Source organism: Octodon degus, unplaced genomic scaffold (assembly GCF_000260255.1).
Source record: "Octodon degus isolate 3935 unplaced genomic scaffold, OctDeg1.0 scaffold00028, whole genome shotgun sequence".
Classification (NCBI taxonomy): Eukaryota; Metazoa; Chordata; class Mammalia; order Rodentia; family Octodontidae; genus Octodon; species Octodon degus.
This window is the reverse complement of record NW_004524604.1, coordinates 14,154,452-14,163,688: the sequence shown is the minus strand read 5'-3', so window position 1 is coordinate 14,163,688 and position 9,237 is coordinate 14,154,452. Positions and strand designations below refer to the sequence as shown.

The window sequence follows — 9,237 nt, the reverse complement described above, 5'->3', positions numbered from 1 at the left end:
AGGAGACAATATTTTGTAGTAACTCCCCCAAAGATACTGAGTCTATTTTTCCACCCCTTGAATCTAGGCTAAGAGCTGGAACTTGCTTTAGCTGAAAATGAGCTTGAACATTTGAATCTGCTTCCTTGCTCCTCTTGTAATATAGTTATTGTGTGTAAAAGATAGATTATAGGAGTAAGGACATAGAACTTGCTCAACCTGGAAAGGGATCAAGAGATGGAGGTGAGAGCCAGGGAGGTAGCTCAGTAGAATAGGCACTTGCCCGGCAAGTACAGGATCCTCAGTTCAATCCCCGGTACAAAAAAAAAAAAAAAAAAGACATGGAGGCAAGGGGAGTGAGAGGAAGAAAGGGGAGTGGAAAAAGGAATTATGCTGCACTATGTTCACGTACCAACGCCACACAAGGAATACAAACATTGTGTAGTGGGAACATATGTTAACAAAAAATTAAAAAGTGCTTTGGTTGACTTTGTAGATGGTGAAAGATGCATGGAGCATTCCCTCTGATGCCCTAGTTAGCATCCAGGTTAAGTCACTAAAGCCTTCTAAGATGAGTCAGCCCTCAGCCAGTCTTTTAGTTGGCTGTGTACCCATAAGTGAGTTAGGTTGTGGTCAGAACCATACAGCAGTCTCCTGAGCCAAATACACTGATTGTTTTAAGACACTAAATTTTGGTACGAATTTATACAAGTAATTTTACCAAAATAAATGTATATTTTCAGGTGAAGTTATTTAATTTTGCTGAAAGTTGGCAACAGCTAATTCAAGTCATCTCTGGCAGTTTTTCAGAATGATTCTTATGGGCAGATTTCAAAATACATGTAGTCCTAGAATAAAAATACAAATAAATGTAATTAGGTTAGTTGAATAGTAAAAATGGCTATAGGTATTAGGCATATGAATGTTTCTTAGGTTTTGTGCAATAATAGCATGAATAAAACATATTAGAAAACAAAATTCTCAGATAGTCTCAGGCACCAAAATCTAAGGGCATGAAAATGTTTTAGACTACTTTTAAGAAAATCAAAGTAACTGATTTCAGTACAAAGGCCCTTAGCGATCAGCAACAAATTTTAGCTCATTTTATTTATACATATTTTAAAAAAATGTATATACTCATAGTAGAAAATTGGGAAAGAGAAGGGAAAATATTATATTCAAATTCTAAAAATCTACCATTAATAAGTTTGTTCATTTTTTTTCTAGACAGAAACAAGTGATTTATGCTATGGTTATATTTTGCTATTTTACTACATAAAATATCCTTAGTGTTCAGGTCATTAAAATTCTTTTTTTTTCAGACTATAAAAACTTCTTTAATCAAAGCCTTAACATTGAACAGATTTCTCAAATAAAATGGAAACACAAATCCATACATCACCATAAAGTGCACATAATACACAGCAGGAAAACACAAAACAGCAAGCTTACACAAGCCCCTAAAAGCCACGGTCTGCTTCTCAGGTGCTCCTTCCACCTGTCAGGTGCGTTCTGCCGGAAGCAGAGCCCACCGAGGCTCTGAGGCTCAGACTCTGCTGAGGCTGCGGCCCAGAGGCTCACGGGGCAGGGCTGCGGCGGCGGCGGCCCCCACACCAGAGGCAAGGCAGTCGCCAGCACATTCAAACAGTGCATTGAGCATCCTCTAAATATCATCCTCTAAATATTAAAGTGAGAAATGAAAAGGCAACATAGGCGTATTATCAGAAAGACGTCAGGCAGGAAGGACAGCTGTGCATAGCTTGAGGCTGAAAGGCAGCCTGCCAGCTTCATTTGTTGGGCTTCTTGGGTAGCGCCGTCGGAACAGCAAGCTAGGAGCTTCGGGCGCGTGGATCATCCAACGGGCCGTCCCTGACTCTGCTGAGCACCAAGGTTCCTCCATTCAGATTCAGATATTCAGTGGGCTTCAGGAACCAGCTTGGCTTATCCTTGGGCATGAAGACAGGCCTGCATCAAGCTCATCATCATCCTATTTGTCCAAATAATGAATTTGTTTATGCAACATGCTTGCTTGGCCTGTGGGCCTCTAGCCCCACAATGCCAGCCTCTAAACTACTCCCAGGAACATGCCAAAATTCTTGCAGAAGTATTTATTTTGAGCCCTTTCTAGCTTGATACCTGTTCAATATACTATTTCACATACATCATATATGTTTTCGAATTTCAGTTCTCTCTCTCTCTCTCTCTCTCTCTCTCTCTCTCTCTCTCTCTCAATGAATAGGTAAATGTTAAAAATTTATATTACGTATTTTTGTTTTTTCTGATTTGTTCATATTTTTCTCCTTATTTTTCCCAAGTGACTTCTGTGCTTCCTTATATTTTATTTCATATTTTCACATTTTGAAATATATAGTCTTTTATGTATTTTCACGATTATCAATAAAATTTTAGCATGCACATATAGCTTAGCCACATGCTGTAAGCCATTCAGTAACTTCAATATTGTAATTCTCATCTCTCTGACTCTATATTCTCCCCTCCTCCTTATATGCTTTGCTGGATACTACCTTAGTTTTACTTCCTTTTAACTTCCTAAATTAGACACTTGGTATTTTTATATTTTTTAATTAATAAATTTAATTTTATATTTTTAAATTAGACACTTGGTATTTTTATGTTTTAAAATTTACATATATAAAGATAGTTAAAATTTTGTTTGCTCTCAAATTTTATTCAACTTTAGGTGATCTCTCAAATATATGTGCCTTATTTGAAAAGTTCTACCTTAAAAATGACATGTATCTTACAAAACTTTTTCTCTTAATTTAATTATTTTTATTCAACTCTTATGCTTGAAAGATAGAAAGAAAACAGAATTTGAAATTGCTTGGGTTTTCCAAATCCGGAGTTTGAAGACATTCTGATGCCTTTTGGCTTCCACTGTTTCTGTCCAATAGATGTTGATTTTTAGTTACTCTTGAGACATATTCTTTCTGAATAACTGAATTCAACTTTCTTAGTTCTAGAAATTTCTTAGCAGTTATGCTTGGTCTCTTTTTTCATTTGGAATTCTGGACTTCCATATTTCCTGTGTCCCTACACTAAAGTATAATTTTTTTTCCATCCATCTCTCTCAATCTACTGGCTTTTCTCAGCTGGATCTCCTCCTGCTCTATTCTGTCCCTGAGCCACATCATCTTGCTTGCATGCCCATGAGAGACTGCCCTCTGTGGCCTTCACATTCCCAGCCCTTAGTGTGGAAAGGTAGTTTCTGATATTTGCCCCTAGCATCCAAATATATGCAATACGAATGTTTTCCTTGTGAAAGATTCTACGTGTGGCTTGGATATTAGCATCCCTCCATACCTTGCGTTGAGACTAACTTCCAGTGCATTACTATTAAGGGGTAGGACGCTTAGAAGATGGTCTGGCCAAGGGAGCCTGCTCAGTAAATGAAGTACCGAAGGGAATAAGCTAATCCCATTGCCTTTCCAGGCTGCTCTCCACTTGAGGACACACGTGCTCTGTCTCTGGAGGACAGAGGACTCAAGACGCCCTCGTTGAAGCAATTACTGAACTCTTACCAGATGTCAGGCCAACCAAGGCCTTGTCTTGGACTTTCAATAACTCTTTAGAACTATGAGAAATAAATTTGTATTGTTTATAAATTATTGAGTCTCAAGTGTTCTCTCGTAATAGCAAAACAGACTAGGACAAAATAGTTTCCAAAGTAATAGTACTTTTACATTTACATGAAATGCTACAAAAAAGTTATAAGCAAAATGTTACATTGTAACAAACACCAGTAATTTATTTATTGAATAAAACTGTTTTTCTCCTATTTTCAGAGGGTTAATGTTTAGGGGTTTTTTTCCATTAAGAAAAAGACTTAAAATTCAATGATCATGATTCTCAGGCACTCTAGATTTTGCTGTGTGAAGATATGATGTAATTTGGGGACAGAAGGTGACGAAAAAGGAACAACTTGCAGGTAACCAAATGATTTGAGAAGAGCTATTAGCAAAGATGTGCTGATAAGATCAGAAAACCTAAGAGCTGGCCAGATAGCTCAGTGGACTAAAGCACCAGATTGGGTGAGCGCAGCGGCTGGGGTTCGATACCTGGCGTGCAGTGCCAGCCCTGCCCCTGGGGTACGCTGAGACACTGATTGAGACTGGGTGCTGTGGTGCGCACTGGTAATCCCAGCACGTGGAAGGCTGAAACAAGAGAATCAATCACCACGAGTCCGATCTGCGTAGTGGGATCCTGTAGACACTGTCTTAAATACATTATTTAAAAAAAAAAAAGAATAAAAAAAGAAAACATAATGTCCAGGTAAGAATAAAAGTCAAGGAACTGGGGAGATGGCTCAGTAGGATAAGTGCTTCCCTGGCAAGCACAAGGGCCTGAGTTCAATTCTCAGTTCTGCCAAAAAAAAAAATAAATAATAATAATAATAATAATAATAATAATAATAATAATAAAAGTCAACTCACAATGAGGAAACTTGCGCCAAGAATCAATGCTTTACTTTTAACATCCAGGTTAATTGGAAACTGGATTCTAAATTTATCAGCATTTGTTAGCAATCCTCTCACAGAACCGGTGCAAGGCTTTGAAATTCTTCCAATAACTATTTCTTCTTCCAGAGATAATAACTGAAAAAAAAATATATCTATAATCTCAGCTGAAAATATCTGAAATAAAAAGAAGAGGTAGTCTTATAACAATTTAATAACGAGCATAAATTATATTCAAGAAGCATACCTTATACTTATAAAAATAACTTTTATGAGTTATATTCATGGAAATTATATCTATTATTAAGTAGTTATGCAATGTGGACATGTGATAGCCTGGAAAGTTCTATGGACAATTTTTATCTAATTTTGATGTGAGAAACAGTTTAATTATAACATGAAAACCACTAGCTTTTCAACTCTTTTCCACAGTTAATCCCACTGAACTGCCTGCATCTGTCCATCATTTTCTCATCTCCACCTCTCCCTATGTAGACTCCTTAGAGCATGTTTTCTTTTTCATTTGTTTTTCAGTTTCAGTTTTTCTTTAAAAATTACATGTTTGCATGAGCGTCACTTCTGATACCAAATAATATTAATTATTTCAGCATTAGAGATCCTCCAGCAAATATAAAACAACAAAGCTGGGAAAATCCAACTATTTGCCTTGTAAGGAGTGGCACAAGGGTAGAGGTACAGAAGAATGGGACAGAACAAGAGAGAGGCAATGAATAGACTAAGAAAATTGAGAGGGTGGTTTAACAGCAAGGGGCATGGTAATAGCGTCATTTAAGCTGATGTTTGGAGGATCAAAAGAAATTAGTGATGAGAGAACTCAGGAGATGGCATCCCAGAGAGAAAATGCTGTGTGACCAAGGAGGCCTAACTGGAGTGAAGCGGGAGGGGTGCTAGTGGCAGAAAGTGAAGGTGCGCAGGGCCAGCTCCTTGTTGTATACTACAGTCTTGTTAGCAGTAAATGGATTGTGCTTTCTTCAAAATTCCAACTAAAGGGAAAAAAACTGGAATAAGATTTATGTTACTTTTTCCAATAGTGGAGAAACATTACCCAATTAAAACGGTCTGCAATTGATGTTTCAGGATTCTGTCACTAGTTTAAATAATTAACGCTGATGTGCTATGAGTGAGGACTGTCCACTTGACCCATCACTTGAGGCAGTCATGCAGAGACTTGTGTTCAAGTCTGAACCCACTTTGTATTCATAAGAAGAAAATTTTAAATTTTGAAAGATTCAATATTTTAGCTTTTCATGAAGTTTGAGACTTCTAAGTACCAACAAAGATATTGAAAATATCTTGTGTTCTACTTATTACTATGTGTGATTTCGTATCTTAATTTTCTGTATTTAAATCTGTGGGAATTAGGAGCATCTTTATCAACTAAAAACTAATGGTAAAATGAATAACTCAGTGGTAAGATTGCACAATTGTTTTATTTCCCAGATGTAGTTTATTGTACCAGATTTATATTTTACCTTATTGTGGTAGATCTCTAAAAGAATATTTAAGTTACTTCAATTCTAGTATGTCTCTCTCACTCACAAGGATGTAACAGAACATTTTTAAAATTATACCAACCTTGGGTATAAATTTTTGCCCTGTTGAACATTGTGCTATATTAAATCTTTTTGTGAAAACCCAATTCTATTCTTTGGAAAAGTAACAGTGTCTTCTTCTTAATTAACAATCTAAAAATCTCATTTTATATTTGCCTGTTACTTGTTATATCATTTATCTGTTTATTGAATTTATTCAACACATGAATCTTTAAATTAAAAAAAATTGCATTCTAATATGATTTACTTTAATTGCAGGGTACCAGGAGTTGAACTCAGGACCTTGTACTTGCCAGGCAGGCGCTCTGCTACTGAGCTCTCTCCCCAGCCTGACCCTTATATCTCATGCATATAATAAATGCCTTAGTTGGCTCACTGCAGTCCTGACCCTGCAGCTAGCTCCTTTATCTCTCTTCTCTTTTTAGCCAAAAGTATTATCACAGTTTTCCATTCATGTACAAAATGGCTTTCTTATTTCTCTTTCTTGGAGCTTACTACTGGTGCCAGGATTAACACTGTTTTGCTTCAAAGTTAGAAGAAATAGAAAATGTTTAGTGTACCTCTGAGAACATTAGAATAAAGTAGTATTTGTTACATCATAGTGCAAGAAGTATAACAGTGCACACAATTATTTTGTAACTTGATATCAATAAAAATGAGCCAAGGTGGTTTTGGCTATTAAGGTTTTGTGCATAAGAAATTCTGTTACCTTGGTAACTAATTTTATATACAGTGGAATACTTTGTACTCATGTCATTACTTTTCCAAACAAAAATATATATATAACTATTTGTTTGAATATGTATATTTTACTTAATCAGAATGTGCAGGTTCCAATCAGAATCAATATCACTAATATGAGTTTACATATTTGTAGGGAATGAAAGAAAATCAGATTTTAGTTTGGTTGTGCTCAAATTCCCAACTAGAATTTTTTAAAATGTCCTTGTTAAACATTTGGCATTTGCTGCCCTTGCATATCTAGTATCTTGTTAAATAGACGTATTTTTTAATCTGAAGCATTGAATAAAACAAGTTGTTTGATTTTATTAACTGTATTTAAAATGTCTAACAATGTCCAAAATTATTTTTTGCATGTTGACCAAAGTTTAGGAAGTAAGTTAGCAAACATAAAAATGTTTAAGAATTTTGTTATATGTTTTAGAACTTTCTAAAATGTAAAACCTGTATTGATATTGATGTTTTATCTACATACCAGAATATGTCATTGCCCATTGCAGCAAAGTTTAATCTTCTCTTAGAGTATTATTTGAAATGTGAAATATCAAATTTGTTGTTTGATCAGAATATAACTTAGTTTAATGAGAAGAAAGTTTTGAACTAATAGTGTTTGGACAGGATATCATATCTGCATCTTGTACTATGAATAACTACTACAAAGACAACAATATGCAATGTATTAATTACTGTAACAGTCCTAATAACCTGTTTTGAAACTGTCTCATTACTACTTCTTTCTCAATAAAATTAATTTAAAAAATATATGTATATATTTAAAAGTTTTTCATTTGTACATATTAGCTGCATAATTTGTCCCTGATATTTAAACTTTATATCACTTTTTAAATGTGTATTCAGGTGCTTTACTCTGTCACAGCATACACAATGGTCTACACTTCGTATGCTCTAAAAAATACACAGGAAAACTAAAAGCAAAGGCCTGTGATTGATTGTACATTTAAATAAATGTACTACAGATTGAGACAAATGCACCAAGCGTGTGTGTTTCAATCACTGTATCATCACACAATTGAATAAACACACATGTACAATACAATGTTTAATTGAGTGCAGCAAGTACATTTATTTTAGTGATTGCATCATTGCATATTCAAGCAAATGCACAGGATTCATTTTGGTGAGCTGAAGTTCTATACATACTACATACATACAAGTTTTAAATCTTTCACTGACTTTGATAGATCACAAAGAACCCTGTGACTGTACTAAAATATTTTATTTAATAAAATTTCCTATTAACAGATCTAAATAAATTTAAGAGAAAATCTGGTTATTATTGCAGCCCTAAGGAAAAAAAAAACTCAAAGACTTAACATTTCTTTCTCATAAATTATCTCTCTCATCTCAGTGAGGATGAAACAGGGCATTTCCTCTCTGCCCGAGCAGCTTTTCTATGACTATTTCATGTGGAAATTGCAGTTTCAACTCTTTAGGCATCAAGCATTGGGCTCATTTTGCCTTTGGACTGTTTGCACAGCTTCGGTCAAATTCAGCATCACCTTGTGCATGCACGCACATCTAAGGGCCAAATCTGGGCTATTAGGTCTAAAGACCCTAATGGAGCTTGCTAGATTCTTTCATGCCTCCTTCATGCTCTATTTACATAGATGTTCTTTTTCAGAATTGCTGCCATATACAGATTTTTATGTCATTCCCATTAGTAGCATCTTGAATGGGAGACAAAAAAACAAAAGCTAAATAGTGATGTTTTGCCTTACTGTGTCAGCTTTCTAACATCTGTTCATTTTCCAGGTGTGATGGATGAAGGGTAATGAATGTTCAGTGCCAGATACCCAAAAGGAACTTGTACAAGTAACAAATTTTATAGTTTAATCCTTTCTCTGGAATACATTGACTTGATTTGAATTCTTTTTATATAGGTATATTTTATTCATACTATTTAACTCTTTCCATTGAGGGTTTCCTAGTTAAAGACATTTTATAGATATTTTTAACAGTGAAAATGTTACAGATGTAGTCTAGGATAATGCTGCCAGAGTGAATGCCACAAATTAAATCCAAATAATACTACTTAGTAAAAGTTATATTGCCAAGTGCATTTATAAAAATATATATGATGCTAATATTAAATAGCTAAAGATTTTACTTTGTACTTGACATCCGTGACTGCTTTTCCTGCATTAATTAGTTTGAGGTCTTTCTTTTCATCACTCAATTTGCAAATGAACAAACAGTAGAAAATACAGTACTTCTTTCCCATCTATTTCCTACTTACAGATGAAGGACATTTATTAAATAATGCTGAGAATAACTTCATTGGCTTTACATAGTCTAATATTTGCCAAATTTATTTTGTAACGGTACACTTTGTGTATGAGATCTTTTAACACACCCCAGACCCCACTTTAGAACAGTCTATGTGAGGGACACAAATATAAGCAATACCTATCTTTATAAGTATCAAAAAACGCCTGCCTGTGCCC

General features: G+C 35.0%; 1 protein-coding gene across 1 annotated transcript in view; it reads right to left on the bottom strand.

Moving 5' to 3' along the window:
• Positions 1-740: 740 nt before the first annotated feature.
• LOC111816199 (phospholipid scramblase 1-like) overlaps positions 741-9,237 on the bottom strand; it is a 37,943-nt gene continuing 29,446 nt past the window's right edge. The window contains exons 5-6 of the mRNA XM_023712935.1: positions 4,434-4,595; positions 741-827 (exon numbers count right to left, since the gene is read on the bottom strand). Of these exons, the coding sequence (XP_023568703.1) occupies positions 798-827; positions 4,434-4,595 (192 nt within the window). The 3' untranslated portion in view covers positions 741-797. The remainder of the gene's footprint in view (positions 828-4,433; positions 4,596-9,237) is intronic.